Source organism: Boleophthalmus pectinirostris, unplaced genomic scaffold (genome assembly GCF_026225935.1).
Source record: "Boleophthalmus pectinirostris isolate CB_2022bp ecotype Guang Dong unplaced genomic scaffold, ASM2622593v1 HiC_scaffold_9, whole genome shotgun sequence".
Taxonomy (NCBI): domain Eukaryota; kingdom Metazoa; phylum Chordata; class Actinopteri; order Gobiiformes; family Gobiidae; genus Boleophthalmus; species Boleophthalmus pectinirostris.
The window spans coordinates 14,736,038-14,754,200 of NW_026571541.1; the positions used below are offsets into that span (position 1 = coordinate 14,736,038).

The following is an 18,163-nucleotide window of genomic DNA, read 5'->3' on the forward strand; positions in this document are numbered from 1 at the left end:
GCGTGAACAAATGAGATTTTCCAAGCTATTGAAATGAAACAGAAGAGGTATTTCTTGCTCTAAATTTAGCCCCAATTTGTTGCTGCCTATTTTGATACAATGTTATTGCCATCATTTTTTTAAGGTACGGTGGTTTTGTAATGTTGTGCAAGAGTGCCCTCTACAGGAGGATGGAGCTCACACAGTCTGTTTTCCCATCAAAGATTAGGTTTTTGTCTCATTGTTCTTTATCACGTCTTAACTACTGTCTGATCTACCACATCAACAAAGCTATTGGTAGAGGGTCAGTTTTATGTAAATTCATGTATTTAAACTAGAATTCTTCTATGGCAGAAGAAAACTTTTAAACCTGTAAGAGGTTTTTTACCACTTGGTCATTTCTAATGGAAGCTCTAGCTCCTCACTGCTGTATCATAATATTGGAGACAGCCTTGTTTCATACAGGCTCAACAGCAGCATGTCTGCAGTGGACTTCAATGGGAAGAGGAAGCACATGTCTTTCGTAGCATGGTGATCGAATTTGGATCCTCAGTGTTGTTATATGGAAAATAACTATTAGACAAGCACATAATACATATAACTTGCATGTGCGGCATTGAAACATGTAGGCTAGAAACAACTACTAATATTTATTAAAAAACTATTATTATTCTATGTAAATATTTAAGATTGTACAAAAGTGAACATCAAAACAGTAAACCTTTTATAAAACCTGGAAATTGTGTCCATATTCTTTGTCACCGGTTCAAAATGTCTTCATTTATTTATGATTACAAAACCAACACGCTGAATGTTTGTCCCTCTAACATAAATGTTGCTTTATTTGGTATTTAACCTCCTAAAGCTTTAACTGCTGTAACATCCAAACTGAATGCATGGTGACTGATGACACTTACTTTAATTGGGGCTTGTGTGAGATTAGTATGTGCCTAATACATACTTGTCATAATGTAACAGTGCTGAGCCTGCATGTCTCTGGTGTCATTTTCAGTAAACAGGATGAAGGCATTTATTAATCCGATTTCATGGCACAGACCAATGAGCAGGCCTGTTGTTCAACCGCCTGCTCCCCTCTGCAGGCTGTTAGCATGCAGCCTGTGTCTCCCTTGGTCCCCACCAGTCCATGTCCCCTTACTAGAGACAGGGCCCTGTGTCTTATCTGCCCTCACTGCTTGTACAGCTCACAGTCACTTGATGCACTTGGGCATGCTAATTATTCACACCAGACTCAAGTGAAAAATGTCTAATTCCACCCTTTTAAATAACAGAGCAAATGGTGCTCCCAGATTATGAGCATTCATTTGAGATTTGCCAATTAAGAGTTTGCAAAACGTTCAACTGCATGCTTAAATATATGCAGTCTATAAATGTTTATAAATTAAATGATCTTTTCATGTAAATGTAAATTATCCATTTATTTTAATATATTTTTTAATATTTTGAGAGTAAGAAAGATAGTATGTTTGCAACTCAAATTGTATAGAGTACTCTGTATGTTTCAGACAGATTTAAAAGAATCAATATAAGACAAAGAAACTCATACTACTTATAATAATGCTTAAGTCTTATGCTGCTTTTCCACTAGCTCATAGTCGCTTTACAACATTCATACTGGGCAATGTGGGTGAAGTGCCTTGCCTAAGGGCCCAATGGCAGTTGTGGGTACACTATCCTGACAAGATTTAAATTGTTCTTGTATTGTACTGACACATAAGCAGGCAGTACAAAGGATTTTGTGAGACAAGATGGCCAAGAAAAAAGGATAAATGTGAAGAATAAAAATCTGTTACACGAAGATGTTGCGGTGGCGGTCACAGATTGGGTGAACAGCAAAGCCATGTCTAAACGAACAATCTCTGATAATAACAATAGTAAATTTAGAACCAGCAAAGCAGTTTATTGGAAGACTTATTTGTGAAGCAGAAATCCAACATCAAATATAACATCACACACTTCAGGGCTCCATTGTTTCTATTTGTCTCTCTAGCCCCAGTTAGCTGCAATTGGCTCCTTTGTTTTGTATACAGTTCTCATCCATTCAAACCATTTCCATGTCAAAAAGTGCTTCAGGCTGCAGCTCATTTGTTTTTGGCCATCTGCAGCATCCTCAATGGCACTCAGCATGTAACAGAAAAATCCCTTCACAATATGTCCCTGTGTTCATACATACAGTTAGTCATGCTACAATTACTGCATTTGGTGCTACAGAAAACATGGAGTAAAAAAGGACAACTTCAGTAGGCCTCGGGTTTCAAAGTAGCCAGAAATAAATCTAAACTTCCCCGTTAGAAAACAAATGAAAAAACAAATACTACAAAAATGTAAGAATGCTTTGGGTATTTCCAGATAAAACATAAATATGTGCAAATGTCTTACATGTATACATTTACTAAGCACACATAAAATAATGCAGAACATATTTCAGCATAATTTCGTTAAGGGGGAATTTATGAGCTTTTTTACAAAAATATTATGGTTTGTGGCACAATATAATCCATGGCAACATTACTTTGAAAACTTGCTAAACAAGAGGTGAATGTTCTCATGCGAAACCCACCCAGGACTACAGCAAAGTCCAACTTGGAAAACTGTTCATTGGGAGCTCATGTCTGTTTCATGGTGTTTTTGATGGTCCATCTTTGTCCTCTGCACGACTGTAGGACCAGCTGGTGTCCAAAATACACTTTAGCCGGCACCACCTCAAGACAGCGCCCAGACGCCTGGTTTATCACTGAAGAATTCTGTAGAGGACAAAAAAACAACATGCCTACACCATTCCAAAAATATACATTTTGTCTTCTTTTGTATATAAATTTCTTGGGTTATTTTTAAAGACAAATGTCCTACTGTACTGTTCCAAGAAGTTAGTGACCACACCATGTTACAGGTACAGCTTCAAATCACATACACCAACAGTAGGTACAGTGTATGCAATAACCTGGCCTATATGGATAATGTACTATTGAGTCATTTTGTTTACCTTCTTTACATGTTTCAGTTGCAGTTTATTTTGCTTTTGTGTAGACATGTCACAACACAAAAATAAAATAAAATAAATTCTCCTGTCTGAAAGAATTGTTTAATTTAATACTGAAGACAGAGGGAACCATTATCAAAGATTGATAATGTCCTGTACATCTAATTTATTACTTTTAAAACAATTAAATTCCACTTTAAACTCTATAGTCAAAGTTTTGTATAAACACTGGGCCTCATTAATGAAACTTTTTTACAAACAAATTTGTTCTTAAGGCTTACTTATGAACATGAAATGTTTTCTTTACTGAAAATGTTCTTCTGGAAAAACAGGAACATAAGAACAAAAAATTCTACTGTTTTATAATATTATTACTCTGATAATGCAAATTCTAATTCCTCCATGATTGTAAGTAATAACATTTATGAGGTATTTTATAGAGCATGTAGTCTATTAGATCTAACACTTTATACAGGCTGCAGTGAGCCTCAGTTTGTCCCAGCCCCAGTGTTCTCCATATGGGCCACTGTCACAGCCCTGTCCTAGGTAACCCTAACCCTAACCACTGTGCTGGACTCAACACCCCCATCACCCCCCTGACTCCCTCATGACCCCCCAGAGTGCACTCTTATGCACCCCTTATGCATCCCTACCCCTGCCCCCTCCCCCCTCCCTCCCCTCCCTCCCCCTCCCCTCACTTTTTACCGTGGGTCCACGATCGCAGAAAGTGCAATAAATATGACAAAAGTGTCCACTTACTTCCATAAGTTTATGACTTAAATATTCCCTGACTGAGTGTGTTCATGTGAGTTTGGACATTTGAAATCGCCTCTGAAGCTGTAAAACAGCCGTAGTCTATAGACACGCTCCACCTGACTACCTCACACTTTCACAAGTTTCAAAATCCCATATTGGCCATATTTGGAAGTTAAAGAGCATTTCTAACAACCATCCATCCATCCATTTTCGTACGCTTATCCTGGGAAGGGTCGAGGGGGCAGCAGCCTAAGCAGGGACTCCCAGACTTCCTTCACCCCAGACACGTCCTCCAGCTCCTCCGGGGGAACCCCGAGGCGTTCCCAGGCCAGCCGAGAGACATAGTCCCTCCAGCGTGTCCTGGGTCTTCCCCGGGGTCCCCTCCCAGTGGGACATGCCCGGAACACCTCCCGACGGAGGCACCCAGGAGGCATCCGGAACAGATGCCTGAGCCACCTCAACTGGGTCCTCTCGACGTTGAGGAGCAGCGGCTCTACTCCGAGCTCCTCCCGTGTGACTGAGCTCCTCACCCTATCTCTAAGGGAGCGCCCAGCCACCCTGCGGAGGAAACTCATTTCGAGTGCTTGTATCTGCGATCTTTTCCTTTCGGTCACTACCCAGAGCTCATGACCATAGGTGAGAGTAGGAACAAAGACTGACCGGTAAATCGAGAGCTTCGCCTTTCGGCTCAGCTCCCGCTTCACCACTACGGTCCGATACAGACCGCATCACTGCCGAAGCTGCACCAATCCGCCTGTGAATCTCACGTTCCGTCCTTCCCTCACTCGTGAACAAGACCCCGAGATACTTGAACTCCTCCACTTGAGACAAAGATTCCCCACCTACCCAGAGAGGGCAAGCCACCTTTTTCCGGTCGAGAACCATGGCCTCAGACTTAGAAGAGCTGATCTTCATCCCAGCCGCTTCACACTCGGCTGCAAACCGCCCCAGTGCACATTGCAGGTCCTGTTTCTAACAACATACATATTAATTTTCTATGTAAATGAAATGTAAATGAGCATGGAGGTATTCGTAGCTGAGTGTTGGTGAATTAGGCGCAACTGTTTGAGGTCCCCCGGAGGAGCTGGAGGAATTTTCTGGGTTGAGGGAAGTCTAGGAGTCCATGCTTAGACTGCTACCACTGCGATCCAGTCCCAGATATGCGGAAGAAAATGGATGGATGGATGTCGTTTAAGAAGGAATTTGCGAGCTTAAGAACACTTTGTGAATCTGAGTTCTCTCAGAGTTTCTTTAAGGAAAGATTCATGAATGAGGCCCAGTTTATCTAAAACTGTTTTAAAATATGGTTTAAAAGGTCAATTGTAACAAGAATCTGGCACTACTGAATTTCAGATTTGTCACCTGTATTATTAAAGGGGGTACATTTTCCACTTTTCACTCTTTCCACAATTGCACATAATATATTAGTCATAGCTAATTAAACTACTAGTTAATATACTTGCTGACCACTGACCTGTGAGAAGTTCCATGTCTTCTGCTTGAGGTTGGTCACTTTGTCACAGTTGAGGAGCTGAGGAACGCTGCTGGTTTGATCATCTACCACACAGCGGGTGTCATCACCTGTACTGCCCAGAGCTCCCAGGAACAACTGCCCCTCTTTGGTAAAACGTCCTAACTGTTAGAACCACAATTAATTAGAATATTATAGATTAAGTATAAGGTGAAAAATACAGTCTTCAACATAGATTTAAATCTGGTAAATACTGGTAAAGGTTCACTACAAGCCCTGAAACTAATAACTGCAAAAGTAACTGTGAAGGAAATAAATTATATACATTATGTTGTCATTTAAACTAATATTGGGTTTCACATTGGCATTACATTTAACATTTCAAAACTAATATTCATATTTAAAACATATTATAATATTTTATTGAATAGTGAAATGGCACCTAAAAATTGAAAGCTGAAACAAATGAATAGTAAGATGTGATGGCAACCATATGCTTTTACATTAATGTTTTAACATAACATCTCATATAGTAAAGAAATACATTATGTGATTTTGACACACTTCGGTTGTTGCATTCTTAAATGGTGCTCTACCTCAGCTTTCAACCAGGGCATTTTAGCTTTGTTTTTGCAAATTACACAGAGACTTAGGAGGAAGTAGCACATTCAATTGCTGACTCAAGGACCCACAAAGTGTTCTAAAAAATAAAACAAAGTTTTACTTGTTGTGTAGAAAAATATACCTGAGGACCCCAGCCATGACAGGGGTGCAGTGTCACTGTGTGGTTCTCCTTTAAACCTTGGTCCATGCACAGGTGGCTGGCTTCAGAGTTACGCATCTAGAATTAAATAGTAACATCACTGAGAATTAATCATAATTAAATTCAAAATCATTATACACAGAGATTATATACATTTTTGTCTTGTTAAAACATAAAAACCTGTCCATAATGCAGGGTGGCAGACCACCTATGAGAAAAGTTATATACTGCACCTTTTAGGTTATTATTCAAGTGTTATTCATTAATAATTGAATATACAAATGGAAAGTAACTCAGAGTAATGCTTTGTAAATTATAAATTATTGGTCTTTGATCTTTATCTGTTCAGTTCTTAAATTTAATTAAGAAAATTTTAAGTACCTATAAATGTCTTCTATATTAGACACCACTTTCCCACTCACCTCTCCATAGAACACTGTGTTGCTGTACTTCCTCATCTCAGGGTACACATTATCCAGGTACCACTCAAAGTTTTTACACTGTAGTCGTTCTCTTAGTGCAACTCTCTCAGAAATGTCTCCAATATCAATGCCATGGTTCTGCATGAGCAAAATCATTCATTAAAAACTTCCTGAATAGTGGCTAGTGAGAAACAACAGAGGTACAGTAAATAGCTTTAACTAAAACATTGTTGCCTCACCTCCATGGGTATATTCCAGGCCAGGTAGACATTGGACTTGTATTTGTCCATCCAGACCTCTGCAACCCGGAGAGCATTGCGTCTTGTGTGAAATGCAATGTTATTGTGATAGGGTTTCTTCGATCGGGCAATGTGGGCAACTCTGGAGCAGGGTAGCACCTCCATACTGCCCCCACACAGCCAAACCTGCACAAGCAACGTAGAACTCAACACACAGACATGGTGTGGCTGTGGTGACTGTTGCTCTTCCCTACATTTAACTTGGAATTGATGGCCCACAAATCTTTAAAATGTCATTTTTTTTCCCTTTAATTTGTCAATATTTTATGGTAAAATGGCAAATGGTCAAATTTTTATATAGCGCTTTTCCATCTTTAAGGTGCATTATCTTAAGGAACCACTCACCAATTCACACATACATGACCACAGACTTGGGATTCGATATGTCAACCTTTGGATCAATGGACAAACATGCCATTTTATGCCATTTTTTTTATTTTATGACTTCTTCTATTCTCGTAACAGCCACATGTTTTAGCTTGGTGGCGTCACAATTTAGATAAGTTTAAAGTCATACTGTGGAACATTCTAGCCAAGGCAATAACATCATTATGAAGGCTATTTGCACATTACACCTTTAAATGTGTCAAATGTGTAAAATGATCTATTCATAGCATATCTTTGCTTTGTGGCCCACTTATGTGCAGGTGAGAGGTGTAGTAGTAACACACCTTAATGGGCCTCATTTATCAGCACTGCCATGTTGGAGGGGGCACCCTGCTCTACTTCTACAAGGGTCAAACACAGAAAAACTGGGTAACACACATACCCTGATGCCCAACTCAATGTTCTCTCCTCCATAGACGTCCATGCCAGAGTCCAGCAGGCCAAGCTCACCAAAGTAGTCTCGGTTAGCAACAAAAGAGCAGCCAATCATAGCGGGACTCCTGAAAAGCACAAATCAGCACAATCAAGTTACATAGGGGATTTATGATACAGGACCTTTTAAAATCCAAACCAAGGCTGAAAAGACATGCCTGATAGGAGCAGTCATGTCCCCCTCATCCCACCACTGTTTGGGAGGGCTGATGTACATGCACCAAAGCTCCCAGTTGTACCCGTGGCCAGAGTTTTCATAGCGCTCCAGCTCAAACGTGTCATGTTTGATGTTGTCGATGGATGGCAAGATAATCCTCCTGCGGTCATCTTTGATTCGGGCCAGAACTGGCTCAGCCCTAAGAAAAAGACACACGTTGTACCTTTAAATTCCCTGTTAAGAATAATTACTTTGTATTTTTTCAATCCCTCAGAAATTATGTGCCTGTGAATGTTTTGATTTAGAGTGCCCATTTTATTCTCTCATAATAATAATATATATATATATATATAAATGTGTATGTGTGTGTGTGTGTGTGTGTGTGTGTATATATATATATATATATATATATATATATATATATATATATATACATATATATATATATACACATACATATATACATATATATTACATACACACACACACACACATTTATATATACATTTAGTGAAGATGTAGTCACTATCTAAATCTTGTGTAACAATTATTATCTTGTAGCTGATATACTACTCACAGACAGATGTCTTTTGAATATCTTCACTCTCACTTCACTCACAAAGTACTCGAAGCTGCATAAACTTTATTACTAATTCTATTTCATTCTGCCCAGCTCTGGAGGGCATATGTCTGATAATGCTGTGTGAATAGGATGTGAGCATTTCTGAGAGCATACAGAGCAGTAAAATCAATATGGGACCTGCATAACTGTGTTAGCTCAGTGTTGTATTGCTTACACATTTAGATACATTTTTATTGCATTAAATGTATTTTCACTATAGCTTCAGTTCAATGTCTGTTTTAGTGTCGCTGTACTGTGTCTGTACCTGCATTTTTCTGAAATGAAATGAGATTGTTTTCTTAGAAAGTAAAGAAATAGGGACTGTGCAGTCACATAGGATTTTCAGTGGGCCTAATGTTACACCAATGGAGATTTTAAGGGTGTGTTCACACTTGATCATTTTGGATCCTGGTTTGGGATTAATTCCAAATTCAAAATGTAATCCCAGTTTAGTCCCAATTTTAAAGTGGTCAATAGTGTGAGCACACTTTATGCAAAATTTAGTGTTCATTCAAACATGTTCTGACACTACAAATGTGACAAATGTGACAGTTAGCTTATTGGGTTGTACCATGTTTCCTGTGTTAACTTTTTTTTTGTATTGTTTTTACTCATGCTTCTCTGTAGATGTTTTGTACAATGTTACATTTTTTTTACATTCAATATTGAACTTGATATTTGCAACCTTCTAATTTATGTGCATTTTATATACTTTCCCCCAAGAAAACAATTAATATGGTCTTAACAGTAATTACCCAATAAAAGTCAGTGCCAGTTGGACTTACCAGTATGGGGTGAACTCCACATGAGCATCAAAGAAGCCAGTCACCTCTCCAGTGGCCACTTTCCAACCTTCGTTTCTGGCACGGATTAAACCCTCTCTCTTCTGGTTCCTCACTATTTTCACCAGACCTGGATACCGCTTGTTCACATACTCCTCCAATGGAGCCTTCAGCTGTTCTGTAATTAAACAATTGAATAAGAAATGCTGTTATACTGACATGAAATTAGTAAGTAGGAAAATATTGTTACTTTGATGATATATATTTTTGAAACAATTTATATATTTAAAAAAAAAATGTAGATAGTAAAGTAAAAGCTCTTAACTCAAGAGATAGTCTAGGTTATCATATGGGTCAGAGTGAAAGTTTATTTATATTTTGTGGAGCATTGTGTAACTTTTCTGGTGGAGGATCTGTCAATTGCTTTTATTTGTGGAGATGTTATTGCTTTGTCTGCAATGTTCACAGTATGGCATTAAATATTTCTATCATCATGGAGACCAAACAAGACCAAGTTACAGGTCAGATCTGTGGAGAGGCAACCCCGCTCAGTCAGAATGTGCTTTTTTTTAGGCATTTTTGAGATATTGTGGAACACTCCAGGCAGACAGGCTCCCAACCAAAACATTACATAGTGCACATTTAAACTGACATATTCTGAATATACTGAACTAATATTTATCCAGTACTGAGATACAATAGACGTTTTCTCCTTGGACACTACCTGGTCAACATGGCTAGAATTCTCCTCTAGGACCAGTTAGGAACTCAATGTGTAGGGAGAGTAGATTCTGGATATCCTGCTATTGCTGTACATTTGTTATTGCTTTTGCTACACATATTATTGCAAATTGTTTCCACGTACTGTGTATTCCGTATGTCCTTATTGACTGCTGTAACATAATACTCTCCGACCTTGGCAGTAGCACATACTAGCACATGATTGTGTCCAATCGGGCTAGGGGTCTGGAGTGGGACGGTACAGGTACATATATGGTGGTGGCATCTGAACCAACCTGTAACCACTGTGGCATTTAAAATCACTGCCAGAATGGGTAATGTCTGTGTACCAGGTAGCAAAGAGGGGAAAAAAGAAAAAGAAAAATATATATGGGCAATATATATGGGTACAAAAAAACAGCTCCAGAGCCCGACGATGTAAGTATGCACCAGTAGATGCACCAGGATTATAAAATTGTGGATGGGCCATCACAGAACTGGCTGGGCTTGTGTTCCACAAACATGTGCGCCCCCTTACCTATGCGCACCTCTGTAGGCCCGTGCATACACATTCTCGTTTCATGGGTGTTCACTGTGTTTCGTCTCAAACCGGTTTGTGAAATACATTTATTGTCATATAACAACCTGGGAGGTGCAGCGCCATGAGCAGGAATCTCTACTTTTACAATGCTAGCAATTCACCGAATAACACACCAGAATATTCAGGGAATTCACTGAACACGCCCCATCACTCAGTCAGTGTGCTTCACCACACCTGATATTTTGGTACACCACACCTCTTTTTTTGTGCTTCACACCAAACACTTCCCAATGGAAGTTATTATTAGGGTATAGTAAGTTATTATTAAAGTTGTATCTTATTATTAAGGCACACCACACCTCTTGTTCAGAGCTCCATGCCTCACACTTGTGCTCCAACAGGAAACTTATACAAAATGTATGTCTCAGTAAGACTGAATATGTAGTATGTAACTCCAGTTACCATTGAACACACTGAACATTCCAAAATAATCTGGGGAAAGAATTGTAGAGTGTGTGTTTAATCTCCCTCCACACAATAAATGGAAACCTAAAAAGTAGCTTCAATGACCATGAAGTTCACTGACCATCCTCGCTGTTGTCATCCACAAGTATAATCTCTTTGAGCAAATGGGCCGGCGTGTAGTTGACGGCTGAATGAACGGAGCGCAGAATCACTGACAGGGCCTCGTCCACAAAGATAAAGATAAGAGAGATCTGAGGTAGATCTCTGGGGTAGTTAAGTGTTTTACATCTGGAGAAACACAGGACACAAAATAGACAAGTCACTGTATGTACACAGCCAGAGTGTGTGTAGAGGATTAGAAAAATAAAACCATTAACATCAACGTTTAAAGAAATCAAAGTTAAAAGTCTGTAAACCCATGGATAATTACAACTCTTTAACAGCTTTATTTTAATTTGTTTGTGTTTAAAGGTCCTATACTATGCAAAAAATTACTCTTGTGACCCTTAAGCCATGTTATAATATTGTTATTACCTCATCAAAAACACACCTGGAGTTGTTTTGTTTCATGTACACCCTCTTTCTTAGTAGTCTGTCTACATGTCCAAAGCTCAAATGCTCGGTTCCACCTATGCCTACCTTTCACCTTTTGTTTCATAGAGACTGGTAATTTCAGGTCTGAAATTATACAAATTGACTTTAGTGAAGGTGTATGGAGTTTAAAAACACAGTGAGTGGAGCGCTTCCCGTCTTGCCACATGAAATCACATGGCGGACCATAGTGTCCTGTTTGTTTCAGAGAAGAACTCAGCCTAAATATATAGTGTCTATGTGTTGAACGTGTGAATGAAACAAAACACAACTCCGGGTCTGTTTGTGATGAGGAAACAACATTATACACATAGATTAGAGAACAACTTATATATGTTTATTTTCTAATATTTATTTATCTTGATTTTTGAGTATCTGACTGTATTCTCTTGCTGTTCTTAACCTATGTGTTGCAACAATGGAATTTCCCCATTGTGGGACAAATAAAGGGTCTCTCTGTGATGAGGTGCAAAAATATGACTTCTAAATGACACCAGAATGCTGGAACATTTCGGTAATTATTTTAATAAATATAACCATTACACTGATTTTTTTTTTTCACATTCAGATTCACTTTGCGCATTTGAATCACTTCCCACCACCAGCCCTAGTTGTGCCTTCAGCCAAACAAAGCAGCCCTCTGAGACTGAGCTGCTGTGAAGCCTGAACATACACACTTCCTACAGCTCTGTGAACCACATAACAATAAAAGACACTGTTACAAGTGAGCTCTGGAATCTGGCTCTTGAGCCCACCAGTCCATAAAGCACAGGCACAGCAAATAGTGTCGGCATGTATGACTGGACTCAAAATCAAGTTAAATGATTAACGTCACAAATAAGATTTTACAGCTATTATTACACAGTTTTAATTACACAAATTCATACTAGGCCTGGGGGGAGAAGTGTTTTGCTTAAAGACACAATAGCAGTTTCAACTAGAGTCACTGCTGTCCCACTGTGGCACCTTGTATTCCCAGTGGTCTCCCATTTAAGTACTAATCAGGCTCTGGCCTATGAATCTATGGCCAAATAAATATTAAGAGTAGGGAAATAATGATTTTAAAACTGAAAGTTTCTGCATGCACTACGACTTCCCTACATTGCTCTGACAAAGTAAATGTCACACTTGTATATTCAATTAATAACTATGTGTCAGCATGCACTTACTGACTGGGCCGGTGATCTGGGAGGCTGCGGTCCAGGGAGATCCGGTCACTGAGGTAGGCGTTGTAGCCGTACTTGTCCCTCAGCGGTTTGGCATCAATCTCCTCCAATGGAGACAGAGTGGAAGGAAGTCCACCTTTCCCCCGACCTCCAAAGCCCTCAATCAGACCTAGAGATTTGGATAGTCCTGGCATACAGAAAGAATGGTCTTATTAAGTGTGATTCTGATTGGTTCAATAAAGGAATTAGCTGATTTTGCATGGTTTCTTACCATTGAGCTGCCTATACACCACATCCTCAAGTGAGCTGAGCCTGTTTAGGAGCAGGTCATGGCTGATTTCAGAGTCTGACGTGGTTCCATTGCCCTTTAACCTCTTCCCCTCAGCCCCAGTGTCCAGATCACTGGCCAGGAAAGTTCTTGTGTTGCATGTGGTCCAAAATGTTATGAAGACACCGACCGCAAGTACGTTCAGCACCAGTAAGACTCTCCATCGTCTTAACACAACAGCCATGAAAGGGGGTGGCCGTCCAGTGTTGAGCAGGAAAACTCTGAAGAAAGTGAAGGCACCTCCACCAAATCTAGGACTCGATCACCTTTGAAAGTAGCTACAGGGCAGGACAGAATCACAAATGAATCATGACAGTTAAACAAGCTGGTAAATAAACCTACTTAATCTTTTGAAGTAGGGGCACTGGCCTCCAGACTATAATTATGATTAATCGATTCACGCCCAGGCTACAGTATATTTGTTGACAGAGGATCACATGTGACTTTTCACGTGGTTTCAAGAAGAATTGCTGCCTAATATCTGTAACACGGATACACCCAAATTTACCATTTGCACCTGGATTAGTCGAAGTCCGGTTTGGGATTGGGTGCAAGTCCGAAGGCTTGTACTCATGTGAGCTCTACTTTGCAGCAGCGATGTTTTGGGGTCCACCAGCACAGATGTTAAACAAAGAACGCAACATATGTGAGCTTTAGGGCAGTACCACGTTAAACACAGATGAGCAAGTTCCCAATTTTACCCTGTTTCATTGGCACCACCAGTGATGCGATTCAGAGAGAAAAATACCTTGCCCTGTATCTCCAATGTAAAGCTCTTATTCAAATGCAGCCTAATAAAGCACCTTTAAGCTCCACGCGATGCGGTTCACATGATCTCATAGACTCCCTGAGGTGCATTTGTCCTAGCTAAGTGTCACTCGGGAAGCTGAGTGACAAGTAGCAGACGGCAGCAACGTTGAGAGAGCCACGGATGCAGGTAGCAGCAGCAATAGCGGATGCGTAACGATGCGTCCCCTTACATCCACTGGCACTCCTTACATTTTAGTTCAGTCTCAGAGAACAGTTCCTTCTTCAATCACCCTTTATGCATTCGGTATGTAATTCCTCATCATATCCTAATTCATTCTTTCTGTCATCTGCCGAGTTGACAGAGAAGCGTGCGCTGTTTGCCGCGATACTTTTAGATGGGGTCAGTGATGGTAGAGAGGAAAGTGGGCGGGGCGTCCTCCGAGCTGTACCCAATTAGGTGCAATTACTGGGAAAAGGGTTCTCACAGCAGGTCCACTCGATACTGGAAGATTTCTAAAATAAAATCCACGATAGCACAAGCTAAATTAAGTATATTCTGCCACTGCGTCTTCCTGTTGTTACACGCTTAGGTTGGCATACCCTAAAGCTTAAGTCTCAATACCATAGAACATGAATAAAATATGATTTTAATTAATTAATGTAGGCCAAATACATTGACTAAATCCAAGTTCGAACTAGGGCTGTGAAAAAAAACAAAACAAAAAAAACATTAAATGATCATTTCAGTAAATGATGTATCAATATGTATGGCTTCATTTGCAAGGAGCACTGCAAAAATGGGTCACCCAGATACTCGCTGTGTAGAGCAAGAGAGAGACACAAAAGACACAGTGAGATCAAAATCCACCAGCAGCAATAAATCAAGAAACACACAAAGACATGAGAGATGCAGAGGACTGACTCTAGGTAAACCCTTTTAGAAGGCTGTAGTAGGTTGTAGATGACAAATAAAACAAGACAAGTGGGTAGATTTGTGACTGTAGCACACTGCAAGGGCAAGTGGAAGTAAAGCAGAGAAATAACAAGCCAGAAGTACCTGAAATTTGTGTGTGAGTTCCATGATTATAGGGGTGGGGGGGATGAAAATGTAACTTTATAATGATTGTACTAGTAAGAAAAAATTTAAATTCTTGCTTTGCTTTCATATGGGGAGGCACTGGACCAAGAAAGCCATATTATTGAAGGACAAAATTCCCACATTAAGGCAATTAGTAAATTATTAAATATTTAAGATAATTCTTGTCATATAATTATCTTCCACAAAAATGCCAACAACAGAACTATACAGACTGGTTACAGCTGTAGGGACAGACAGATCCCCAGCATGTTTTACATTAAGGAGACATTTTGGACTGAAATTATAACTGACAGCTGCCATGACCAGTTCAATGTTTATGAGCATATGGTTACTTACATTATTGCTGCGACATGTGAATCCAAAGCTTCTTAATGGGAATCAAACTAATCTGATTGGTTTAAGTTAAAATTTTTGAAGTATACCGAATAGCAAACAAATAGCAAAGAAATATGAGCATTAATGATATTAAATACTTTTTAGTATAGTAAATAAAAACAACACTTCATTAATATTCTTTCAAAACAGTTTTAGCAAAAATACATTTTGATTAAGGGCACCATTGCTAACTTTGATTGGTTACAAACATACACCCAAACAACATATTTAAAAGTGCAATATCATTGTTAGTGACTAAGATCACAGCAAACAGCAAACAAAGTCAACAATATCATGGATAACTGACTGTGAGTGAAGGATGGTTTAAAACTAATGAATCAACATCTGATAAATATCACAAATTAGATAGACATTCAGCTATCAAAATAGACAAAGTAGTAAAAATAAAAAATATATATATATATTATATACAAATTTCACATCAGAAAATAACACAATTTCATGTTTCATTGTTCTGCATTAATAGCAAAGTAATTTAAAAATGAACACAATGGACCATATTTGAACCTCATCCAACATGTGTTAGGGACTTGGTAAGCTATTCAAATGTATTTTGTGCATTTGTTGGACATAGGGGTTCAGTAATTTTGGCTGTCCCTCTTCATATAGTGCTGCAGGACATTAGGCTTGGACCTGTTATGCAATTCTCCTATGAAACGTGTTCATGTGCTGGACAGGAATCTAACAAAAGGCATTTGGACTTTTGACTTCAAGCTGAACAAACTTTTGAAAAATACACAGTGATTATTTGACTTGTAAATTGTAAATTATTCAAACAAATCTTATGTAGTAACTTTGGCATCAACATCTCTATTTCAATATTGGCAGACCAAGAAATGACACATTTCTGAAAGGCATACTGGTAATCTTTTTGGCAAATGTATGAGTTTTTTAGTTTTTAAGTTTATTGTTGAAATCTCCTCAGTCTCCGCTGTCTCATTTCCTCCTCTGAGAGTTGGAAGCCATAAGGAGGAGGTGCCTGTCTTTGTCGAACTTGTTCTATAAAACCATCAGCAAATTTATACTAGTTTAATTATAGTTTATTATTTAAAAATTCTTGGACAACAATGCAAACTACTTACCATTTTCATTAAGACTGTTCCTGATAGCTCTCTCTAATTGCTCCTCTTCTGTCAGTCCCCCTGTATAATCTGCATTGTTAGGTGTTGTGGCATTTGGGGGACTATGTCTTGTGCCACTGTAGCCTGCAAAATACAACTAATGGTATTAAAACAAATCTTAATTCCAGCAAAACATAATCAAATGATACATACCAGAGGAACTGTAATGTGTCCTTGGCCTCAAGTCAATAGTCACAATATCTGTACATGCAACAAAGTAAAGAAAGAACAATATAATATATGTTTTAGACTGATAAAAAAAACAGTATTTTATTAAACAGTTTGTTTGTTTTTTCAGTCACTTTGACACACTTCTCTAGTGAAAATTGACATTTGCTAAACAGCTCACACAGAATGCAAACAGGCTTACTGATAAATCATCCCCCAAAAGCAAATTTTATCGTCCAAGCTCCCAAACTGTGGCCATGTGTTTTTCTGTGCTCTTTTATTCATTTGACAGTGCAGCTCAAAAGCCCTAGTCCTGCTCTCAGGGCCCACATAGAACCACTGTCTGACATTGAGGTTCACACTTTATACCGATGAAATTTGGGACTTGAAGAGTTTTATTTTTCTTTTCTCTCAATATATTATACGATTTTTTGTAAGGAAAAAAAAAAAATATATATATATATTTTTTATTTTTTTTCATGGTATTTTTCCAAATATGTATGATGAAGAAAATTCAGAGATGTCAGATTTATTTATATAAATTTCTATCAATTACATCAACAATTGCTATATGTACCGGTAATGTGTGTGTTGTGGAACATCAAACAAAGACATTCATGTCAACAGAACACTGGATATATGGCCTATATCCAGTGTTCTGTTGACATGAATGTCTTTGTTTGATGTTCCACAACACACACATTACCGATTACTGTAGGATGTCTTTGTACTCTGAATCATTGTGTGAAATCCTCTGATGATAGATTTTGGATGCTGTCATGTTTGAGTTTGTTAATTGAAAGTAACAGAGTTTGGGCCAACATCCTATACTACCTGAGAACAGACCTGTGGCATTGAAAAAAAACAAGTTGAATTCACTAATTGTGTATGCTTCTGAATGAATGTTTTGAAAAGAGCCTGAAAACTGTGAACTGATGAGAAATATTCCAAATGATTTGACCACTTGAACATGTTATAGATACCTGTTTGAAATTATCAAATTAAACCAAGTTTCAAAAAATGTGCTAAAACTATTGAAAAAACTATAAAAGTGAGTGAGTGATACCTGCAAATTTCTTCATAATGGTCTTCAAAGGTCCAGAAGTGTAGAGCAGTCCAACTAGGATACCTGATAGGTGACCAATAAAAGATGTTCTGAAAAAAACAACACCAGAGATCTAGTTTACAAATGCAAATTTCTTATTATTTAGAAATCAGTGCAAATTTAGTAAATAAAATACATTATAATAAACTTATTTTTCTGTAAACTCACCCAGGTGATGTTATGTGGATCAGCACTAATTCTGCCCAACTAGCATACTGATTTGATATAGGAATACCCATCACACTGGACACCCCTCCAGGAAAATAATGGTTAACAAGAACCTTTAAACCAAAAAGGACCCCTAAAATTAACCAGAAAACAATTATATTTTGTCATGTGTTGCTTATAGTTATTTACAGTGCTGGAGTTTTACAGTGTAACTTCATACCAGAGAAGCCAACTGCACATTGCATGCTGAAGGAATTGTCCTGAGTGAGCTCTGTTAGCGCAGCTTCCAACAGCAGATAGACCAGTCCAGTGAGCACAGAGAACACTGACAGCAAATACAGGAAATAAGGTCCACCGAGACGTCTCTCCAGCCTCATGCCTTTCCACACCAGTGACACCATGTTGAAGTACAGGTGCCAGTCGTCTGCATGGTGTAATGGGGAAAGCAGCAAACGCCGCCAGTCTTTGTGCCAGTAG

General features: G+C 38.7%; 2 protein-coding genes across 2 annotated transcripts; both read right to left on the reverse strand.

Moving 5' to 3' along the window:
- Positions 1-1,984: 1,984 nt before the first annotated feature.
- On the reverse strand, positions 1,985-14,203 carry galnt17 (polypeptide N-acetylgalactosaminyltransferase 17). Its single transcript, XM_020928762.2, has 12 exons — positions 13,879-14,203; positions 12,823-13,157; positions 12,555-12,738; positions 10,916-11,082; positions 9,072-9,246; positions 7,666-7,863; positions 7,458-7,575; positions 6,629-6,814; positions 6,390-6,527; positions 5,950-6,045; positions 5,208-5,369; positions 1,985-2,741 (listed from the first exon to the last, which is right to left on the reverse strand). Exons 2-12 carry the CDS (start codon positions 13,061-13,063, stop codon positions 2,604-2,606), a joined length of 1,803 nt encoding a protein of 600 aa, XP_020784421.1. The 5' UTR covers positions 13,064-13,157; positions 13,879-14,203; the 3' UTR covers positions 1,985-2,603.
- A 985-nt stretch (positions 14,204-15,188) lies between these two features.
- Positions 15,189-18,157, reverse strand: rhbdd1 (rhomboid domain containing 1). The gene is made up of 6 exons (XM_055167019.1): positions 17,907-18,157; positions 17,687-17,819; positions 17,480-17,568; positions 16,399-16,446; positions 16,207-16,329; positions 15,189-16,123 (listed from the first exon to the last, which is right to left on the reverse strand). Exons 1-6 carry the CDS (start codon positions 18,085-18,087, stop codon positions 16,029-16,031), a joined length of 669 nt encoding a protein of 222 aa, XP_055022994.1. The 5' UTR covers positions 18,088-18,157; the 3' UTR covers positions 15,189-16,028.
- Between the last annotated feature and the right edge of the window lie 6 nt (positions 18,158-18,163).

Coding starts and splice junctions, on each gene's coding strand:
- galnt17 (XM_020928762.2), bottom strand. CDS start 13,063: ATGGCTGTTGTGTTAAGACGATGGAGAGTCTTACTGGTGCTGAACGTA. Junction 6,528..6,628: donor CCTGGAATATACCCATGGAG/GTGAGGCAACAA, acceptor TTGCTCATGCAG/AACCATGGCATTGATATTGG. Junction 5,370..5,949: donor GTCATGGCTGGGGTCCTCAG/GTATATTTTTCT, acceptor TGGTTCTAACAG/TTAGGACGTTTTACCAAAGA.
- rhbdd1 (XM_055167019.1), bottom strand. CDS start 18,087: ATGGTGTCACTGGTGTGGAAAGGCATGAGGCTGGAGAGACGTCTCGGT. Junction 17,820..17,906: donor ATGTGCAGTTGGCTTCTCTG/GTATGAAGTTAC, acceptor GGTTAATTTTAG/GGGTCCTTTTTGGTTTAAAG. Junction 16,124..16,206: donor GAACAGTCTTAATGAAAATG/GTAAGTAGTTTG, acceptor ATGGTTTTATAG/AACAAGTTCGACAAAGACAG.